General features: G+C 37.2%; 1 protein-coding gene across 1 annotated transcript in view; it reads right to left on the bottom strand.

Moving 5' to 3' along the window:
* The window catches only part of LOC131440690 (transmembrane protein 120 homolog), a 55215-nt gene that overhangs the window by 7233 nt on the left and 23465 nt on the right, over positions 1-24517 (bottom strand). The window contains exons 5-6 of the mRNA XM_058612194.1: positions 7720-8085; positions 7499-7657 (exon numbers count right to left, since the gene is read on the bottom strand). Coding sequence (XP_058468177.1) covers positions 7499-7657; positions 7720-8085 — 525 coding nt within the window. The remainder of the gene's footprint in view (positions 1-7498; positions 7658-7719; positions 8086-24517) is intronic.

Below are 24517 nucleotides of genomic sequence, written 5' to 3'. Positions count from 1 at the left end.
TCATCCGAGCTTGCATGACACAAGAGAGGGCATACCAATTAAAGCTTCAAATCATTTTATGGCACTTTTTGTCTTGCTGTCTAGCAACAACCTACCTCTAGCAAGCTACGCGTAGGACTGAAACGTTACCTATAATTTTGCTTCTATTTATAGATTCGCGTGCTTCCAACAGCTTCGCTTTTGCATCGATTGACCAATCAGAGCGATGCTTTCTCTTTGTTATATCGCTTACTCCTTCAAAACCGTCGTCTATGGCAGGGAAATCCGATATGCCGGAGATTTTTAGCAGACAAAATAGGACACAGCTCGCTACTAAAATTTCAATCATTTATAATTGAAAATACGTGGCTTGATACATTCAAATCGAATCTTAGAAGTATTTTCAATCAAATAATGAAATAATATTTATAATTGATACAAAATATACTGTAAGTGTTTAAAACCTGATCACATTTCTACATGTATTTTTCCTTGAGTTTCTAATTTGAACCCCTATATAGAAAATGAAGATGTGTTCCACATCACAATGATCGCGCAGGTTTTGACTTTTAAATATCTCGGGGTGTGATTTGATTTCAAAAGCACGTGTGGAGGACAGAGATGTCTATCTCCTCTGTGTGACGAAGAGCAAGCAAAATTTCTCCCCTCGCACTGACAACTTCAACGAGAGCTCTTCTCTTTCACATTTATACACCACTGTTGTGTAAAGTGTGCACGCATCATGAGTGCGTTTGTTTATTTCCTTTTACCTCTTCCACTGAATCGCACTAAAGTGCTAGAGCATTAGCTAATAAATTCTCTGAGGTGGATGCAGATACTTTCACAGAGGTGTACACGCCGGTGAGCACTCTGCTGTATGGTTTGCGTAGCAAGGCCAGATCTACTCTCTATTAATTGAAGTTCACAGAAGTGTTCGCTCACCATCACGCGCCAGTGGTCACTTGGGTGTATTTAGACGAGAGCGCGTGTGAGCGATTTATGCGAAGAGAATGTGTTTCACTCGCACCAGCTGCTTTAACCACAAGCACACACTCAAATGCTGTCTATTCGAAACTGAGAAGAAGTGCGCTTTCCTCTTTGTGCGGTGCTTCGTTTTTTGCATCCTCGATGTGGCAAAAATCTGACTCTAGCGTGTATCTCTCTGGTGAAATGCCATCTCTGGTGGAGGACACATTATGTGATAACGAAATGCCAACAAAGAGTAAATTTTCTTCGAACAATAACAGGATCTTGGTGGGATGCTCATCCGGAAGCTCTAATAAAATTGTTTCAGACAACGATACTTTTAGTGATGGAATATGGATGCGTTTGCTTTCGTTTCGCTGCAAACTTTCATATTATCAAACTTGAGCGAATTCAGTATCGTTGTTTGCGAATTGCCTTAGGTTGCATGCATTAGACACATACAATGAGTCTTGAAGTTCTGTCGGGAAATCTTCCATTGAAAGATCGTTTTTGGGAGCCCTTATCACGACTGCGAATAAGATGTGTGGTACTGAATCCCCTGGTTATTAATAACTTCGAAAGACTAGTCGAACTTCAATCTCAAACAAGATTCATGACAGTATATTTTAAATTGTGAGGAATACTCGAACCGATGGATATTTGATTTTGCGAGGAAAGTTTGTCCAGATTCTGTTCCTACGCATAGCATTATTAGAGAATCTTTTCCAAATAATGGGTCCATTGATAGCCCCTTCTCAATGATGGATTTTTCCATAGCACTCATGTCTTGTAACAATAACGCTCCTGGGTTGGACAGAATTAAATTCAACTTGGTGAAGAATCTGCCCGACCTCGCAAAAAGACGTTTGTTGGAATTGTTTAACAAGTTTCTTGAGCAAATTCAAAAGCCGGGGAAACCAGCTTCCAATCACAACTCATATAGACCCATTGCGATGTTGTCCTGCATCAGAAAATTGTTCGAAAAAATTATTCTACGACGTCTCGACACTTGGGTCGAGACGAACGGGTTGTTGTCTGATACTCAGTTCGGCTTCCGTAGAAATAAAGGGACGAATGACTGCCTTGCATTACTTTCGTCTGACATCCAAATTGCCCTCGCTCAAAAGCAACAAATGGCATCTGTATTTTTAGACATTAAAGGAGCATTTGATTCAGTTTCCATTGATGTTCTTTCAGACAAGCTCCACCAACATGGACTTCCACCGGTTATAAACAATTATTTGCACAACCTTTTGTCAGAGAAACGCATGCATTTTTCACATGGCGATTTGGCAACATTCAGAATTAGCTACATGGGTCTACCGCAAGGATCATGCCTCAGTCCGCTCCTTTATAATTTTTACGTGAATGACATTGACAGCTGTCTAGTAACCCCATGTACACTAAGACAATTGGCAGATGATGGCGTGGTTTCAGTTACTGGACCCAAAGCTATTGATCTGCAAAAACCATTGCAAGATACCTTAGATAACTTGTCCGTTTGGGCTGTTCATCTGGGTATCGAATTCTCTGCGGAGAAAACAGAGCTGGTCGTCTTTTCACGAAAGCATGATCCCGCGCAGCTTCAGCTTTATATGATGGGAAGAATGATCCAACAGGTTTTGACTTTCAAATACCTTGGGGTGTGGTTTGATTCCAAATGCACGTGGGGAGGACACATTAGATTTCTGATAACAAAATGCCAACAAAGAGTAAATTTTCTTCGAACAATAACAGGATCTTGGTGGGGTGCTCATCCGGAAGATCTAATAAAATTGTATCAGACAACGATACTTTCAGTGATGGAATATGGATGCGTTTGCTTTCGTTCCGCTGCAAACTCTCATATTATCAAATTAGAGCGAATTCAATATCGTTGTTTGCGAATTGCTTTAGGGTGCATGCATTCGACACATACAATGAGTCTTGAAGTTCTGGCGGGAGTTCTTCCATTGAAAGATCGTTTTTGGGAGCTTTCATCGCGACTGCTAATAAGATGTGAGGTACTGAATCCCCTGGTTATTAATAACTTCGAAAGGCTAGTTGAGCTTCAATCTCAAACAAGATTCATGACAGTATATTTTAACCATATGTCACAGGAAATCAACCCTTCAAGATATATTCCTATCCGTGTCAGCCTCCTAAATGTCCCTGACTCAACATTATTTTTCGACACATCCATGCAGCGCGAAGTGCGTGGAATCCCGGAACACCTACGCTCGATGGAAATCCCAAAAATATTTACAAGTAAGTTCAGGCATATTGACTCTGAGAAAATATTTTACACGGACGGATCACGAATTGAAGAGGCTACTGGGTTTGGTATATTCAACAATAATGTTTCGGTCTCATTAAGGCTTCAAGAACCTGCATCTGTTTATATTGCAGAGTTAGCAGCAGTTCATTATAGTTTGAGTGTAATCGTCACATTATCTCCAAACCATTATTTTCTTTTCACAGATAGTCTGAGTGCAATCGAAGTAGAGATGGTCGGGTATCGGGTATTTTACCCGAAACCCGACCCGTACCCGTACCCGACGGGTTTTTGGTCGGGTACGGGTAAAAATTTTTATTTTCAATCGGGTACGGGTCGGGTACGGGTAAAAAAAATTTACTGCTTACTCGGGTACGGGTCGGGTCGGGTAAAAAAATTTACTACTCACTCGGGTACGGGTCGGGTACGGGTAAATTTTTTTTTCTGATCGATTACCCGACCATTTGTACTTCACATAAATATGTTTACACGTTGACGAGAATTTTTTATTGCAAAACAGTTGTTCCCAAAAATAAACAATTTGATTCAAGGGGTTTTGACATTCGCGCCTAGAACCAGACCTGAAAACTGGCATCTTTTTCCAGAAAAAAACATTTCTTTTCTTCATTAAAAAAAAACGATCAATCATAGTTACGTGAAACGTTATGTGAATATTTTCCACCCTACTTTTTTATAACATATTTAATAAGATACACTGCCTTAGCTCTAAGATGTTGCGGTCAGACCCTACTTTCCACGTAGGTTTTAATGGACTGCCATTTTAAATTTGTTTAATGCACAATCCAGTAAAAATTATTTGATTAATATATAAAATGTAGTGTAGTACTCATATCACATTCAGATGCCAGAAAATTGTTATTTTAAATATTGGTTGCAGATTTTCAAAATTTACATATAAATCATTAGGATTCTAACCATAAAAACATGAACATTTATTTCAGAAAATCTGCATAGAAGTTCTTCTTATTCTTCACTTCTGGATGGTGTCACCTCACTTGAAATGACACCGACTGATGGCACAGCAAGTTGAGCTATATTGCCAGTTCGATGTCAACATTTCATAAGGGCACATAAACCAATGAGAGTTTCTCTTTGTTTACTTTCTCTTTTGTGAATATCTCCTTAATTTTCACGTGTACCTACAAAGTGTTCGTGTAGAATGAAAGATAATATCTCCATGTTTCCAACATTACCAAATATGTAACGAACTTTTGTATAATAACGCAGATATAGTCGAAAGAGAAAGTAAACAAAGAAAATCTGTCAATTGTTTTTAGGCCCTTTTGAAATGTTGACGTCGAGTTAATTTACGTTTCTTTTCACTGAAAATCTCGATGCGTGACAGTCGCAAAAGTACGGGTGAAAATCTTTTTTTTGACAGATTAATTTAAATCAAAATCATAATTCATTTTGCATTGTAGTAAAAAAAATGTAACCAAAAAAAATTTCTCACAAATGTTCAAACTACTTACACTTGAAGGACTCACAGTTCTCTATTTTCAAAATTGAATTTTTCACACTGGGAATACACGTGAATTATTTGATGTTTGGTCAATTCACGTAAACGAACCGATGATACTCTATTAATTTTAGGGGATGTTCGTGATTTTTCAAGTGATTCTAATGTGAATTTTTATTTGTGTGTCAAGATAATAAGCACGCTTACTTGTGGTTCTAAAGAATTGGATCAAAAGTCGCACTGTTTCGTAAAAACCATACCTACCCAAAATTGAAATTGGTATTACGACATTTTGGATAAATGTGCTTCTCGAAAAATTTGAGTAGATATTACTCCTATTTGTTGACATTTGTAAATGAGTATAAAGTACCAAAGACATTGGAAATCTATTCATGCTTCACAGTGTATTTATATGTTTAAATAAAAACAAGCATTTTAATGTATTTTACTGACAAACTAGAGCCTGATACGCTCTATCTAGCTCGCTATCTAAAACACTATTTTTTCCATCCTGAATTTTGGTAAACTTTTTACTACTCATTCGGGTCGGGTACGGGTACAGGTAATTTTTAATCGGGTACGGGTCGGGTACGGGTAATTTTTTTTATTTTTTATCGGGTACGGGTCGGGTACGGGTCGGGTACGGGTAATTTTTTTTTATTATTGATCGGGTACGGGTCGGGTACGGGTAATTTTTTAAATTTTTAATCGGGTACGGGTCGGGTACGGGTAATTTTTTTTGCTGATCACTCGGGTACGGGTCGGGTTCGGGTATAAGAATTTCTATACCCGACCATCTCTAAATCGAAGCTATTCGCTCAAACGCTGCTTGCCAAAATGAACCTTTTTTCTTGGGCAAAATAAAACAGTGCCTGAACGTCATGCTATTGAGGGTGAGATTTATGAGAGACCGATTGCTTTCAACGAATTCTATAGCGCGTCTCGCCAAAGAACACTTGCCAGCTGGCAAACTTCTTGGGATAAAGATGATTTGGGTCGGTGGATGCACTCAATTATTCCTAATCATTGTGCTTGCGGCGAAGGTTACCGCGATATTGACCATGTTGTTTGAACATGCGTGGAGTTTCGTGATGTCAGATCTCAACTAATAAATTCCTTGCGTACCCAAGGTAGACTATCCAATGTCCCAGTTCGCGACATTCTTGCTTGTCGTGACCTTCCATACATGAAACTTCTTTATCATTTCATTAAATCCATTGGAGTTCCAATTTAAATTTTATTTTATGTTAGACTGTTTTCTCTTCCATGAGTTCAACCAATAGCCAACTATAGGATATTGAATATAAGTGGTGAACTGATACAAACAAACCTGAAATAGTTATAAGATCATGTACAAAATAAATGTATTTTATTTAATGTAATTTAAAATAGCAACTCGCTTGATAAAAACAGTGTTTAGATTAACTAATGAGTACCAACATACTAATATGATATTCGAAATGTATTAGGTATATTGCCTATAAAATAGACGTATTTATGAAGAAAAAAAAGTATATTTCAACCATATGTCACAGGAAATCTACCCTTCAAGATGACTCAACGTTATTGCAACATCCATGCAACGCGATGTGCATCAAATTTTGTGTTGCAAATGGATTTAAGTGTTCCGAAACGTTGAAAATGTTAGAAAAGGCCTTTGGTGAATCGTGTCTAGGAAAAACACAGGCATACGAGTGGTATAAACGCTTCAAAGGTGGTCGTACAAGCTTGGATCATGATGAGATCCCTGGCCGCCCAACAACATCTGTTATTTAAGAAAACATTGAATCGTGTTGCAAAATCGTTCTGTACCGAGATTGCTGTGTTGTTAGGCATCTCTTATGGATCAGCCGAACACATTTTAACTGATGTTTTGGGTTTGAAACGCGTCGGTTCTCGGCTGGAGCCAAAAAAGCTGAATTTCATTCAAAAACAGCGTCGTGTTGATGTGGCCATAGAGATGATTTCCAACGCAGATAGTGACCCCACATTCATCGAATGCATCATAACTGGTGATGAGGTGTGGATCTATGAATATGACGTCGAAACCGCACAACAATCGACCGAATGGTGCTTCGAAGGCGAGCCGTTGTTCTAAATTTTCATCCATTATAAAAATCGCCATACGAAAATTTTTCAACTTCTTTGTATAGACGCCAAACAAAAACTAATCGTACGATATGCGTCAAAATTTGACAGAATGTGTATAAAAGTGTTGCCAACGTTGAGAGAATAAGAGTTTACCGAGTTCTTCTTTTATCATAAGGTATAACAATAAATACAACACCTCGAATTCACAACACAAGGCAAGTTAATCACGAATATATGTTAATATATGTGCTTCTTTAAAAGGACAAATAATCCACTAGAAGCACATTTTTCGTTTTTGTCATATTTAGTATAGCTATCTATTAAAAAAAAGAAATATATATATATATATATATATATATATATATATATATATATATATATATATATATATATATATATATATATATATATATATATATATATATATATATAAAATATAAATATAAATTACAAAAATATGAATATAAAATATTTAAAACAAAAACGCACATGCAGACATTTGCTCAGTTCGTCGAGCTGAATTAAATAATATGATATGGTTGAAAAGTCGGTTTTCACAGTGATTGCGTAGCCTTTCTTTATGAAAAAGGTAAAAAAGTGCGTTCGACCAAAGCTTTTTTGGGATCACTGTTCTCTAGGGATCAACTATATTGTCCCCAACACTGTCATTACATAATAATATACTAAAAAAGTAATTATAAAAAACGATATTATGCACAAGTTGTTACCCGAGTCTTATTTTGACGACGTGCTTTCATAGCCCATGATAAACTCTTCAATCGATATCGTTCCTTTATGCGTCCACGTAGTTTTTGCGGAATCACCAACATTGTGGTTGTCGTATTACCGATGAATAATACAAGAAACAATATACTGAGTACTGGAATCTTTAAAAGTAGAATTTGATTGTTAGTTACAATAAACAAATATTGATTTCGAGTTAAATCACCTGCCATGTTGCATCAGTGTGGTGTGAAAGTTTGTACAACGTCCATGCGTTGTACGCTTGAAAGAGGTAACCAATAAATAAGAATGGAATCAAAAAACTTAGTCCACGCCACATCCACGAATGGAAACCTTCAATTGTAATATCCATGTCATGGCGCTCTCCAAGTGCTTTCAATCTATATAGAACTCCTTTTTGGTATCCGAACTGCATATACTGCACCAAACTTATATATACATTAAATAGCATAAATTGCGTTCTGAAAAGCTGCCATGGTTCGCCTTGCGGCCACACTAACAAAACTCCAGCACTTGCTGTTGAGATGAAATGGTGTAGCCTCCACCACCCTTTTATTCTTGATCCATTAACCTGAAAATAATAATATTGTTTTTGTAACTGTAATTGTTCTGAATAATTCTTTAGTTTAGGATATTTTAGTAAAACAAAGAAATGATAGTGAGTACCAAATGAAATACAAATAATCATCGATCAAATAGAAAAATCGATTTGTTTTGCTCCAATCTATAAATATATTACCAGAGAACATAATTACAAATTTTCAAACTTGAGCTTTGAATACCTTTGGAGATACAGTTCTTACAATTTACTCGCGCTGTAACATGCGAAATGTACAAGTTACTTTCTACTCTACTTCTACTTCTACTTTTTATTTTCCATAACATTTTTCAGCAATCTATCGATGACATCGGATATTATCTCATGCCATCGAATTGATTACCCAACCGTTTTACATATAGGTTACTTTGGAAAAGCGTTTGAAAGGTATATTGATGCTGTCTAGTTGAACTGAGTTTCCTGCAGCGATATGGTGGGAGTTGCGACAGTGCGCGATGGCACATTTTTGGGGTACAATGGAGAATACAGCAGAGTTCCCCCATTGGATTTTTTTGACAACGGTTTGTATTTTTCTACGGATAAATTTGAGGTTTTGCCTTTCTCTATAGAAAGGTATTAGAATTGCTGGAAAAACCGACTTTCGAACGGAGCCTTGGAGACCCATAGTGTAATATTCGACTCAGTTCAACGAGATCGGAAAAGTTTTGTGTGTGTATGTAAGTGTGTGTGTATGTGTGTGCACTTTTCGAAGATATTTGAACGCGCTCAGTTTTCTTAGAGACGGTTGAACCGATTTTACCAAACTTGGGCTCGTTTGAAAGCTACTGTCGGGCCATTGATCAAGTTCAAAGATCAAATGGCTGTGACTTTTGGTTCCAGAGATATGATGGTATAACGTAACCGACAAAACACGTTTATTTTTACCGCTCTTATACATATAAGGGTGCCAATATTTTGGGATCACCTCTAATTTCGTAAAGCGCTAGTGCTCAAAAGTTTAAGCACATCGAAAAATGTCCTCATGCAAAATTTGAGCTAAATCGGACATGCGTAAGAGGTGCTTAAGGTTTGAAAATTTTCAATCTTGAAAAAGCACCATAGGTGGGAGTACATGAAATTTTTCAAAATCGAACATATTTGTTATGCCAAAAATCTTAAAATTGCATGAAACGTCGGGATTTAGTGTTATCTCAAAAAAAAATAAACAACTTTTTGGGACTTGAATTCCCTGGGAATTTTGATATTTTTTCTAAGTCCTAAAAAATCGATTTTTTCAAAAAAAAAATTTGAGATGACACTAAATCTCGACGTTTCATGCAATTCTAAGACTTTTGGCATCAAAATTTTTTTTTCGATTTCGAAAATTTCATGTTTTATTTCAACTTTAAGTAAATCTAAAACAATCTAAACATAAAATCACCTAAACTTGTTCATGTTTTACTAGCAGTAATAGAAGTTCTGCAAAAATGCAACTTATCAAAAATTTTCCAAAAGACTGTCATAATTATATCGGACAGAATATACGTCGAAATTGCCATAAATCTCTTGTGGAAGAAAAATTAGCGAAATGATGCTCTCCGCAAGGCAAAAACATGATAAGCCGAATTGAGAACCTTGCTGTAAAAAATATTTTTCTGCTAAGTCAACATAGGTTTTGCTGTATCATGAATTTTTAGATCAGTGTGTGCAGTTTTCTCAAGTTTTAGAAAAATAACAATGATATAAAATCCAAAACTTGCAGAAAGTTGTGCAAGATTTATCTGTTTGAAATGAACGCAATCCTTTGCAGACATGAGAATATCATCATAAAAGTATGTATTCGGTTTTCATCCCACAGAAATAAAATAAGCAGACCTGACATCACTTTTTAAAGATATTAAACGAAAAGTTATGTTCATTATAGTTACTCTCATAGTTATATATCTCCGCTTGAGTAACTTGTTTTTGCCCTCAGTCGGTGTTGAATAGTCGTTCGCACCGCACGGCTCCTGGCAATTTTTTCTGGTCACCTAGAGTTTCATTGATTCAAGGCTTCAGTCTTTTTCAAGGCTACCTGGATCACTAACAGTCTTTTTAAAGACTAACAGTTAGTCGGCCTTTCTCAAGGCTATTTAAAGAGTGATATTCTAATCTGACTAAGACTAAGAAATTATTCAGCCCTTTTTAGGGCTAGCTATTCAAACAACTATTCTTCGAACTAATCAGTCTGGTAGTCTTACCACAAAATCAGTCTTTATCAAGATTTTTCCAAACTAGGAGTCTAATTGAAGACTAATTTAGCCTAGTTAATTTAATCTCAAATTTCATTCATTTCAAAAATGCCTGCGTCCAACCGGAAAGGCCTAAGCCTAAAGCTAAAAATAATTCAATACGGAATAAATCACAATCCGTTATTCAATATTTTTCTAATAACATTCACGATCTTATAGAATCTGAATGTAAAAATAAAAGACGGACGGATTTCCCTTCCGTTGATTCTATGCCGTCTAACAATATTTACGAGATTCTTCCTGAATCCGATTGTAGCGACATAGAAGAAAATTCTTCAAAAATTCCCAAAATGGACGCTTGTCGTTCTGGGAAGAAACATCAATCTATGCCACCAAAGACGGTGATGATTTCCGACTTCAAAGCATTCCGTACTGAGCTTTCTACTTTTCTCCCGGAAGTGAAAGTCTCATTTCAAATCGGACGAAGAGGAGAATGTCGAGTCTTGGTTGATGGATTGGAAGATTATGAACGTCTTATCCGATATTTGTCCGAGAAACTTCATAAATTTTAATCATATGATATAAAATCAGACAGACCCTTCAAGGTTGTCTTGAAAGGCTTATCAAATGATCAAAGTACCGATGAAATTAAAAATTAACTAAAAGAATTGCTTGGTTTTGCCCCTTTCCAAGTAATACTTATGAAAAAGGAGCGAACGGTACTTCTAAACCACGCTCTGGAATTTCCCATGAACTTTACTTAATACACTTCAATCGAAGTGATGTAAACAATTTGTAAACTTTAGAAAAAGTACGTTTCATTTCCCACATTAAAATTCATTGGGAACATTATAAACAGCATAACGCAATGTCGTTGTTGCCAAGGCTTCTGCCATGGAAGTAAAAATTGTCATATGGATATACGGTGTTTGAATTGTGGTAAATCGCATTCGAAAGACGTTTGTCCAATGAATAAAACCACTAATAAATTTTCATGTTCAAATTGCGATGGAAATCTTAAATCCAATTATTTGAAATGTCCTGTCAGAGAAAAAATTTTAAGCGCTCGTTCGCTTAGACAACAAGTCAAATCAACGACCTTAAATTTACAGAACATACCTGAAATTCAAAAAACCGGGGGCGGCCCGTTTGGCATAAGGTCATTTAACATAATACCGTTTGGCATAACGCTGTTTGGCATAATGGTTATTTGGCATAACAGTTATTTGGCATAATGGTCTTTTGGCATAATGTTCATTTGGCATAATGCCATTTGGCATAATAATAATGGGATTTGCAATATTTTAATCTAATGAAAATTTTCGTATGTGTTTCGATCGATTGATGTTGTGCAAGGAAAACTCGAACGAAATATGTGAAACCTTTTTATATAAGCAACTCACTTAGTGCCAGCACAATATTCTGTTCGTCATAGATGATTCAGGTCGAGACGGCCGAAGGCCGCGAGTGCGCCGGCGACCCGCCGTCGGAAGCGCCGGCCACTGCGGGGGGCAGCGCCCCCGCAGAAATCACCTCTGTCTAGTTGCGGGCGTTTGCCCGGATTACCCAAAGCTAGGAGCTATCCCTCAGTTAAGTCCGAACGAGCGGCAGCGAGGTCGGACACCAGGTCATTAAAAACGATGAGGCGTAGCCGCATTAGACCTTCAAAAATGCAGTAAATTATAACAATTTCTATTAAGCAGCATCTGTTATGCCAAATGACTGTTATGCCAAATGACCATTATGCCAAATGACCATTATGCCAAATAACCATTATGCCAAATAACCATTACGCCAAACGACGTTATGCCAAATAGATATATGCCAAACAAAAGTTATGCCAAACAAAGTTATGCCAAACAAAATTCGGCCAAATAACGTACACCCTTCTTCTAAAGCACTTATTTCTTCGAATTTAAAACAAAAAACAGGTACGCCTTAAAATTGGTCTGCTAACGAAAACAATTTATTGACAAGTAGATCGACCTCGTCATCATCTTCTTCTAATGACAGTTACGCTTTGGTAACAGGTAGACAAATACCTCTTAATTCTTCTAATGTACATAATCAAAACACGGGAACGCCTTCCAGTTCATCTTCTAACGAACACAATTTATTAATAGGTATATCGGCCAAACCATCTTCGTCTAATGGCAGTTACACTAATGTAACAGGTAAAAATCTACCTACCAATATTTTAAACCTTTCTGGATACTTTCTAAGGTTATTAAGAAACCTCAGAAACCAATTCCTGCATCAAGGAAGGAAATCAAATACTTCTTACAAATGGCGAAAAAGCTCAAAAACTTGCTCAGCAGTTCGAGAGTGTCCACAATTTTAATTTGAACGTTGTGAGTCCTATTGAAAATGAAGTCTCACTGAACTGCCCATACTCGAATATCGGTCCCATATCGATTTTCGCCAATATTGAGTTAGTTTGAGGAATGCAATCTATTCTCAATATACTCTCAGAAAATGCAATAAAAGTGGAGGGTTTGTTTAGTAAAATGTGAGAAAATATCAACTCATGTCTGTCCCATATGCAGAGTAGCCGCATATCAGTCCCATTCAGTGCAAGTTTCAATAATTTCATTAGTTGCAATATTGGAATAGCAAAGGTGTATTACCGATGTTTCATGTAATAATACCTTGATTCAGCATTAGGTTGTACAATAAATCAAAAAAATCGGAAATAATATTTCAATCGTCTTTTTCTCGGCATGCCGATTTTCCATATAGGACGGATATGCAAGTATGAGCAGTGAAATATGATCATATTTCAACACAAGTGTTATTACAAAGTGACATTATTGAGACGAATTTTGATGAAATTAAGTTAATTATTAGGAAACTTAAGAACATGAAGGCTCCTGGTAATGATGCAATCTTTAATATTCTTATTAAAAATCTTCCCGATGTTGCCTTGAGACTCTTGGTTAAAATTTTCAACAAGTGTTTTTCTTTAGCTTACTTCCCAAAAAGATGGAAAAACGCTAAAGTAATTCCTATCCTCAAACCTGATAAAAACCCAGCAGAAACATCAAGTTATCGAGAATGATGTCTCATATAAATGAGAATTCAATTTTTTTTACCAGAGCAGTTTGGATTTCGTCATGAACATTCAACTACTCATCAACTTGTCAGAGAGACGAACATCCGCTGGAGTTGCTCTTCTAGACATAGAAAAAGCATTCGACAGTGTTTGGCAAAAAGGTTTAATAGCAAAAATGTCTGAATTCCAGTTTCCTATTTGTATGATCAAAATGTTTCAAAATTATTTAACTGATCGTACTCTTCAGGTTAGCTATCAGAATTGTAAATCTGAATTGCTACCCGTACGAGCAGATGTTCCGCAGGGCTCGAGCGTAGCTCCAATCTTGTATAATATTTTCACTTCTGATCTTCCAAGTCTACCCGTTGGTTGTCAGAAATCGCTATTCTGGGACGACACAAGTCTGTTAGCCACAGGTAGAAATCTAAGAGTGATCTGCAGTCGCCTACAAAGAAGCTTAAATATTTTCAGTGATTATCTGTCAAAATGGAAAATTAAACCAAATGCAGCACAAACGCAATTAATTATCTTTCCTCATAAGCCAAGAGCTTCTTTTCTTAAACCAAACAATAATCACATTCTCAAATTGAATGCTTGAAATTGACATGGTCAGATCAAGCAAAATACTTAGGTTTAACGTATGACAAAAAATTCACTTTCAAGGATCACATTTAAGGATTCCAGGCAAAGTGTAATAAACATATTAAATGTTTATATCCTCTTATAAACAGAATTTCTAAGCTCTGTCTAAAAACCAAAATGTTAATTTATAAACAAATTTCCAGACCAGCCATGCTTTATGCAGTACCAATTTGGTAGTTGTTGTTCCACTAGGAAGAAAACGCTTCAAAGGATTCAGAATAAAATTCTGAAAATGAGTTTGAAGCGTCCTCCCTGGTTTAGTACAAATGAGTTACACAGACTCACAAATATAGAACCATTAGATGTAATGTCACATAATATTATAAGCAAATTCCGACAAAAATCGATGCAATCTTCAATTGAATTGATTCGCTCTCTGTATTAGTTAGTAAGTTAGTATATAAGTTCCTTTTCCCCATTACATAATACAAATAGGTCTAGAATTTTCCCTACACAAAAATCTCAGAATTGCGGAAGCAAATGATGTCTTCATGGTAATAACCAAATCATGTATATCAGGGTTTGGATGAACGAAGCAGTGAAGATGAGTATACATGCTTCTCGACGTATGATATTCATGAATATACCTGCTTTATGAATCATGTCGCTTTTGAGTAATCGTGAGCCTTGTTGCTTTATTGAAGTGGCTGTCCATGCACGAGAATGGAAGAGAGCGAACAATATTCACCCCTACTACTGTTTCTCCTTCTCTCAGTAAGAGAGAAGCTCTAGCCCCAAAATTCACAGCAAGCAAATTAGCTTCACGGTGTAGGATAGTGATGAAGATTAAATATTAAGTTTTCGCTGGCAGACTGATGACTGGCTCTTAACTGTCGCATGTTTCTTCGAGGTCCGAACACGATTCACATTTGTTTATACAGAATTCAATTTGTGTGCACTGCCACCGCTAAAGCGTTTATTAGAATAAAGGTTTTGCTGTAATGAGGACATGTGTTTCTCACAGCTCATAGCAATAAAAATTCAACGAAAAAATGTTCAATGCGGAATACTGATTAAAAGACTAATTTTTTATCCTACTGGTTGATTAGCTATCATGCACTACTACGATTAAACCCAAGGGGCAAATCACTCTAAACTTTGTCTGAACTCAAACAAGTTTTACCGGGAGTAAAAAAGTTTAGCAGGGATCTCGCTGGATTGGAATGGGATTAGAGAAGTTTAGCCGAGATCTGGAAAAGCATTATTTTGACATAAGAAGCTGTGAACGTGGGAGCAGAGATGCCAGATATTTTTCATAGAAAACCTGTATTGTTTTGTATAAAAAATCTGTATTTATCTGTATTCAGAAAGGAAATTTCGGAAATAAAATGATGTTTGAAGATGTTATTTCATTAGATTATTGTTATAGAAGGGCAGATGCAAAGAGCATTCCTTTATTACTATAGTCCTTGCCGCACGGACATGAACATTCAACGACGAAATTTAATAGATTTTGTTATCAACCACAATTGAATTGTAAATCCATATACTTTTTTCGTTTGAAAATGATGACTTGGTTTTTCGGTTGTCCTATTTCTACTAGGAGATTTTTTTATTTCAAAATTATTCTTTGCTTCAGTTGCACTGTTTGAAGACATCTTTGGCTTCTCATTATTATCATTTACTTCATTATTTCTCTCATTATTTATGCGGGTGGCTATTTCAATGTTGCACTCATTCTGATCTGCAGCACGCATCCCATAATGCTCAGTTGCGTGTACCTTTTCTTTGCCTGTTACTGGTGTATTTGCCACATTCTTGTGCTCGTTTGGTACACTTAGGCATATGTACTCGAAATTCTGAGTGACATAAATTGTGTATATCTTTAAAAACTCTGCTCCAATGATTCCAGGAACACACAAATCTTTTACTATATAAAATCTAACTCTGTAATGAGTTTTTCCAATCACCAACGTGACTTTTACTGACCCAATAGTCTGTGATTGAGTTCCATCAAAGCCTGCAATGTATAAATTATCTTTATAGTTTATTTTCTCTGATCCTATTCTCGCGACAGTATCCCATCTCATTACGTTATAAAATGCTCCAGTATCGAGCAAGTACTTAATTTTTTCGTTAGGTCTATTTGCAGCAGCAACTTTTACAAATAACTGGTTGTTTTTAGCACAATCTATTTTTAACATTTCGTGAGGCGGCATACCTTCTTGCCATTGCCCCGTATATTTTTTTGTCGTTTCTGTACACTGCGTACCCTGTGGACTAAGCTTGGATTGATCAAACGCTTGGTATTTTTCCTGTATTTTGACATTGTTCTCTGCCTCATATTTTGCGACTCTCTTCTCCTGTTTTTGATGAGCTTCATATGAATCTGTTTTTGGTTCAAAGGTTAGAGGTATTTTCCGTAAGCATATCCAACCTTGGTCATTGTGTATGCTAGTCACATACTTATTCATAAATGTCATTCCCAAAATGCCCCCTGCAGTCAAATTCTCCACTACGTCGAACTTCGTTTGGAAAATTCTTCCTGCGATGATGAAGTTTAGTTCTACGGTACCTAATGTTTTCATAACAGTACCTGTTATCCCGGAATATTCTATGATTTCGTTATCATTAATTGTATATGCTCCCATGTACTCTGCACTTCGTCTACTTATCAAGTTGCCAGATGCTCCAGTGTCTACCAGCAACCCCATCTCGTTATTTGGTTCGTTTGCCGATCTCAACAGCATCATAAATTCGTTGTCTTTCGTCTTATGTAATTTGACCCATATCCCTTCTTTACGTTTTTTGTACACATCACTCTTCATTGGTTTACGGTTATCGTCATTTTCATTCTCCCCGTATCGATCCCAATTTTGTATTTTACATGTTTGCTTGGCTAAATTTGCATTCGTAGTTCTTGATGCTCCATATCTCATTTGATCAGGCGTATTTCTGGACCTGATATTATGATCATATCTTCGAAATATTCATAAAGTCATCATTAACAGCCGTTCGTTTTTGGAGAGCCAGTCATCAGTCTGTTAGCGAAAACTGAATATACAATCTTCATCACTTACTAGCCCCGTGAAGAACGACGTTCAGGACCATGAGAGAGTACACTATATGCACGGTTTCTGTGCTTCATGAAGACTCTAATACCAGCACGCTATATCATCTGTGCATATGTGGAATATATTTGCTTCCACTAGCATTTTGTTTGTGTGGTTCTTTTTGGCTGGAAAGGCGTCCTCTTTGTGACCGGTGGAATTGTTCGTTCACAATGCAATGGAAACTATATATTCATTCACCGGTGAATGAATATTCCAAACCCTGAAGTATATAATAGGGCTGAAAAGTCACCACTTGTGGCTGAACATCCATTTTAAATCTTAATCATTTAATTTTAACTCATATTCCAATAAATTGTTATTTTTTAAAAAAAAACTTGTTTTTGCCACTCCAGCACATGGGCTTACCCAAATAATCCCTACAGTGCGTATTACAAAGTCGGGCCCGCTAAGATGAATACTGTTTTATTGTTTAATTCAACTAGAAGTTTCAACCATTAAAAAAAAAACGTAGAGCATTTCTTTCCGAAGTATTAACATATTATTGTTTCCTGTTATTTAGATAATATAAGTCATTACGTTGGGTGAACCATTTTCTATTCAACTTATTGTTACCATCGATGCCGTATTGAAAAATATTCAAGAAAAAAATTAAATAAATAATACATTATCGTCTGAAAATTTTAGGAATTTAAAGAATTAAATGGTCCGCCATGTAACTTTTTTTAACATGCAATAAAACTCAAACGGTTCATCCGATTTCAAAATTTATTTTTTCAAATTAAAGTACAATCCTTCCTGTTAATTGTGGAACATAATTTCATTCAAATGGCTGCCTCAACTGGCCTTGCAGTACGCCATACGGTCGGTCCAGTTTTTTAGTACATTCGATTGTATGCAGCATTATTTCAGCTATGGCTGCACGAATGTTGTCCTTCAAGGCTTGAATTGTCTCTGGCCTGTACACATAACACTTATTTTTGACAGCCCCCCAAAGATAATAGTCTAACGGCGTCAAATCACAAAAATTCTGAAAATGATTTTGAAGCGTCCTCCCTGGTTTAGTACAAATGAGTTACACAGACTCACAAATATAGAACCATTAGATGTAATGTCACATAATATTATAAGCAAATTCCGACAAAAATCGATGCAATCTTCAATTGAATCGATTCGCTCTCTGTATTAGTTAGTAAGTTAGTATATAAGTTTCTTTTCCCCATTACATAATACAAATAGGTCTAGAATTTTCCCTACACAAAAATCTCAGAATTGCGGAAGCAAATGATGTCTTCATGGTAATAACCAAATCATGTATATCAGGGTTTGGATGAACGAAGCAGTGAAGATGAGTATACATGCTTTACGACGTATGATATTCATGAATATACCTGCTTTATGAATCATGTCGCTTTTGAGTAATCGTGAGCCTTGTTGCTTTATTGAAGTGGCTGTCCATGCACGAGAATGGAAGAGAGCGAACAATATTCACCCCTACTACTGTTTCTCCTTCTCTCAGTAAGAGAGAAGCTCTAGCCCCAAAATTCACAGCAAGCAAATTAGCTTCACGGTGTAGGATAGTGATGAAGATTAAATATTAAGTTTTCGCTGGCAGACTGATGACTGGCTCTTAACTGTCGCATGTTTCTTCGAGGTCCGAACACGATTCACATTTGTTTATACAGAATTCAATTTGTGTGCACTGCCACCGCTAAAGCGTTTATTAGAATAAAGGTTTTGCTGTAATGGGGACATGTGTTTCTCACAGCTCATAGCAATAAAAATTCAACGAAAAAATGTTCAATGCGGAATACTGATTAAAAGACTAATTTTTTATCCTACTGGTTGATTAGCTATCATGCACTACTACGATTAAACCCAATTCTACGCTATTCAGCAGGAATTTGATGTACACAAGTAACAAGAGTGCAGGAGCTAGTTTCTCTCTAACAGCCAGCAAACGAAGCGTTTGTTTGTTTGCAGTATTTGGTGAGATCACCAGAGCCATTGCTAATTGCTTCGCTCCTGCTACTTCTGTTTATAATATTCAAGTATAATTAAGAATTCTCACCCTCTACTAACTTGACAATTGAATAAGTGATATGCAACAGTTTTCGTAGCATAAAGTCATCATTAACAGCCGTTCGTTTTTGGAGAGCCAGTCATCAGTCTGTTAGCGAAAACTCAATATACAATCTTCATCACTTACTAGCCCCGTGAAGAACGACGTTCAGGACCATGAGAGAGTACACTATATGCACGGTTTCTGTGCTTCATGAAGACTCTAATACCAGCACGCTATACCATCTGTGCATATGTGGAATATATTTGCTTCCACTAGCATTTTGTTTGTGTGGTTCTTTTTGGCTGGAAAGGCGTCCTCTTTGTTACCGGTGGAATTGTTCGTTCACAATGCAATGGAAACTATATATTCATTCACCGGTGAATGAATATTCCAAACCCTGATGTATATAATAGGGCTGAAAAGTCACCACTTGTGGCTGAACATCCAATTTAAATCTTAATCATTTAATTTTAACTCATATTCCAATAAATTGTTATTTTTTTTAAAAAAACTTGTTTTTGCCACTCCAGCACATGGGCTTACCCAAATAATACCTACAGTGCGTATTACAAAGTCGGGCCCGCTAAGATGAATACTGTTTTATTGTTTAATTCAACTAGAAGTTTCAACCATTAATAAAAAAAACGTAGAGCATTTCTTTCCGAAGTATTAACATATTATTGTTTCCTGTTATTTAGATAATATAAGTCATTACGTTGGGTGAACCATTTTCTATTCAACTTATTGTTACCATCGATGCCGTATTGAAAAATATTCAAGAAAAAAATTAAATAAATAACACATTATCGTCTGAAAATTTTAGGAATTTAAAGAATTAAATGGTCCGCCATGTAACTTTTTTTAACATGCAATAAAACACAAACGGTTCATCCGATTTCAAAATTTATTTTTTCAAATTAAAGTACAATACTTCCAGTTAATTGTGGAACATAATTTCATTCAAATGGCTGCCTCAACTGGCCTTGCAGTTCGCCATACGGTCGGTCCAGTTTTTTAGTACATTCGATTGTATGCAGCATTATTTCAGCTATGGCTGCACGAATGTTGTCCTTCAAGGCTTGAATTGTCTCTGGCCTGTACACATAACACTTATTTTTGACAGCCCCCCAAAGATAATAGTCTAACGGCGTCAAATCACAGCTCCGAGGCGGCCAAACGACATCCGAATTTCGACTGATAATTCGATCTTCGACTGTGCGCAGAAGATCGATCGTAACCTTGGCTGTGTGGCATGAAGCGCCTTCTTGTTGGAACCAAATTGTGTCCAAGTCTTCCTCTTCAAATAACGGAAAGAACCAATCGCTAATCATGGCGCGGTAGCGCTCGGCATTCACCGTAGCGGTGGCTCCTGCCTCATTTTCGAAGAAAAATGGCCCAATGATGCCGCCAGACTAAAATCCGCACCAAACCGTCACACATTCCGCAACATTACCATAATTTTCAAAGTAAAACTGCACTATTTTCACGCGTTACTCAAGCGTATACACAACCATTTTCGTTCAGCGAAAGTATAAATCTAATTTTCTGTCAAATCAGAAGTGACATTAAGGTTACCAAAGTCGAAATAACCGCTAGCTCAAAAAAAATGTTAGATGGCGGACCCTGTATTTGTTTGTTTTGTTGTTCTAATGGTTTCATTTGAAATTAAGTTTGCATGTTTTTCTAAACGTCATTCCATGTTTACATTCACGAGTTTCACAATTGTTTTTCACTGATTTTATTACTGGCTTTGTGATGGAATCGACGCATGAGTTTTTGTATCAGTTACACAATCGTTGTGAATAAATATTCGTAACAACGGAAGAACTTAAAGACATGTTGCACAACACAGAAAAATTGCACTTTTTCCATAATACAACAGTTACTAGAATAGTAATATAAACTAACTTGATAAATTGCACAATCAGTAGAAAAATACAGGACAGCAACTTAACATGCTACTTGGGGAGTGATGAGGTGATTCCTTCGTTTTTGTAATGTACGCAGTACACCTTTTCGCCATACTGTTTTGTAGGCTTTGGCTATGTCTAGGATGGCTATGTCGGCGTGCATATATTGGTCCATTGCATCACGTAGAATCTGTTCCAAGGTTCCCAGATGAGACCCTGTTCCGTAGACTAGCCGGAAGGCGAACTTTCATTGAGCGAGAAGTTTGTTGGCTTCTAAAAACGCTATCAGGTGGCAATTTACCATTCTCTTCGTGATTTTTCCGATACATGGGAGGAGACTGATTGGTCGGAAATCTTCGACGGTTCTGTTTCCTTCGCATTTCTAGGGAATGGAAACACCTAGGGCACTCTTCCAGTAGTCAGGTAATTCGCCTCGCTCCCACATTGTGTTGTAGCATTTAAGTAATGCCTTTTCAGCGTGCAAGGCGCTGAATGAGTGGGTAGCTGATTCTGTCGCTTCCGGCTGATTGACCTTGTACAGAGGATAGTGCATGCTGAAGTTCATGGCCTGCAGAAAATAGGTGAACTGTTGTCCGGTGTCAGGAGGATACGTTGTTTTGTTAAGTTACAATTTGGCTTTTTGGTTAGGAAGGACGGATGTAGGGCACCGTTGGCTGCGGAGTAGTTGTCCATCTCCTCTGCTTTTTTAGGTAGAGTCTGTCGTGGTAGTGCCGTTGGTATTGAGGTCGAAGCCAGTGTGGCGACGTTTACCATTTAGGGCGTAGACTCTTCTCCAGAGCTCAGCTGTCCGGCGAAATTCCTGAATGGCTTTTTTTGCTTCCAGGTTTGCTTTCCTGGCTTCATTTCTTTTTGTTCTAAACGTTTGCCCCTTGTGTTGTCCGGCGGGATGGTTTGCTTTGGTTTTTGTAGTGCTCGTAGTGACTTACGTCGGGCTGTAATGGCGGCAGCCACTGAGACACCACCAGTGAATCGCTCGTTTTGCTGCTTTTTCCAGTTTGGGTATTAATTCTATAGTGGCTTCGTGCATTGATAAACCGAGTTCTTCGGCAGTGGGTGGATATGAGACGTTCGTATTCGGTTTGGTAAATATTTGCTCCGGTCTTAGCTTCCCAGGAGTAATTGTGGCCAAGCCTTGCAGTGGGATCAGTGCGGTCAGGAAGGTGTGTTTCTTGTATGTCCACGTATATAGGGTTATTATTCCTGATTAATATTTGTAGGTCACCTAACGATGTTTTCAACCCGTTAATGTTCCATTGTAATGCAAGTGTTGTTTGGGTGTGCGTCAGTTTTGTTTTATTTGTAATGCTTGTTAGCTTTTGTTTGGTGTTTATGTTATTGTCCGTTAATCGTGTCCGTTGATTTTTGCATGGTTGTCGGTTTTTCTTTTATTGTATCATTACATCGCTTCTGGAAAAGTGATACATTCCTTGGTTTTCTTCTTACACTTCGGGGGAGGAGAAGGGGTGTTATAACCGTTGTTTGAGCTCTGTTTTGTCGCTAGTGGTGACTGGGTCGGTGAGTTGGTTCTTCCGGTGTCAGCTCTTTGTTGGTTTTTTGTCTAACTTTGTGATGGGGGTAATCTTGGTTAGATGAGGAGGATTCGTTTTTTGTTCTGTGCTTGGTTTTCCTGTTGTATCGATTGACGTTGGTCGTGTACATTGCGATTTTTTTTTGGTTGGACGTGTTTCTCTTTAGTATTTCCAATTCGTTGAGGACCTGGAGGTTCATTTGTCGGCTTTCATGTTGTTGGAGTTTCACTTTTTGATTTCAGCTTCTTAGTTATTGACTATTTGAACCATTTTCATACAAAATTGTGCCCTGAGTTCGGCTATGTTACCTTCCAGCTTGTTCGCTTTTTCGCGCCATTCGGTATTCTCCCTGCTCGTAATGTTGGCGTATGTTTGCTGTTTCAGATTGTGAAGCTGAAGCTGCGTAGGTCAGTTTTCTTTCGATTTATGTTTTGACTATGTGTTCTTCGGCAATGTAGAATTGCCATTTTCTGGATCGGGCTGGGTGATTCTCTTTACAATTTATGCATTTGCTGTTATTTCTGGAGGGATTTTCACGGAAGGTTTCGTGTTTCTCACTGCAGATTTCTTTCTGATTACATGTCTTGCTGCCGTGCTCTAATTGGCCACATCGATAGCATTGTAGAGGTGCCGGATAGTATTGCTTAATCCTCCGTCTGACTGATGGGTCCAGCCAGACCTTTTTCGTTGTTTACCATCAATTTTACACATTTATGATTTTTCTATGCACTTGAGGACTCAGGTAGCTTCCTAAAATTTTATTGGCTATCGATCAATGCAATTTGCAAAATAGATAGTGTCCTCGAAAAGTTCGAAAAATGGCTGGTTTGAAACTTTACCCTCGGTCTGACTAATGGTATCTGGCTGGACCCTATACATTTTTTATGAAAAGACATATGATATAATATATGTTCATGATTTTTTTAAATGTTTTTGTTGTATTTCTCCATTCTAACCTCCATTTGAATTCACATCGTACATATACAAGTGTTCATTCATAAACATACGAGCGTACGTTTGTCTTTATTCTTGCTTTTGCGTTCTTTCTATGCTATTATTAGTATTATTTGCCAATTTACTGCTGAACATAGTGTGGAAACGAACACTTGACCTGAGGAAATGGTACACACATACGTCTGTGTATATATTTTGCGAGTGTTCTGTTAGTATTAGCTGCTAAATTCATCATATCTGCGTCTCAGTTTACGAATGAAAGTAGAGCGCATAGGACACAAGTGCCAGTAAACATATTATTTACGCGTCTATTTGTTTGATTGTTCACATTGATACTTTTTCATATAAATTAATGAGTGATGAAGTCCAGTTTTCATACAATACACGCCAAGCGTGGGTAAAATAAATGATAAAAAAACAATACACGGTCACGATCCATTATTCAACGTTATTTAAGGATCAAGAGTAAACCAAATTAACTTGTGTTGGTAATTTTTGTATTACGTACATTTTATTTGGTACGTATGTCATAGATCCAGGCTTCCCAAATGTACCGCCGCGCGACATCATTATTGAGGCTGTCATGCTACTTTTTCCATGACAGCCTTGTGATAGGTTTCATCACGACAGCCCTTAGACAAATAGTTCTGTACAGCCAACGTTGCCGTCATTCACTTCGTTCGATAGTACATTCTATCTCAAGACATTTTGTCGTGGTCCGAGCCGAAGAAGCATGCAGTTCTGGTTATTGCGACAGTAAACTTCGGGTATCAGTCACTGCGTTGTTTCTGTCGAAAGCAAAATATTACTCTCCCTTGACCAGGTCTGCGACAGTAGCCGGTGCTGTCGAATATATTTCTCTAGGTTTGATATGACGATTCGAGGGAAGCATGTGGGTTTTTAGTTTTGCCTTTGGTGATTGCTTTGCGCAGCGGTTGATCATTGCGCATAGCAATCAACGTTGTTGAGGCATTAATAACAATATAATTGATAATTAATAATATACGAAACTACTAATACGGATCGGATTGAAGAACGAACTTTGGTTTT

This window comes from Malaya genurostris, chromosome 1, assembly GCF_030247185.1.
Source record: "Malaya genurostris strain Urasoe2022 chromosome 1, Malgen_1.1, whole genome shotgun sequence".
Classification (NCBI taxonomy): Eukaryota; Metazoa; Arthropoda; class Insecta; order Diptera; family Culicidae; genus Malaya; species Malaya genurostris.
The sequence above is the reverse complement of the archived record's forward strand: the minus strand, read 5'-3'. Positions and strand labels throughout refer to the sequence as shown.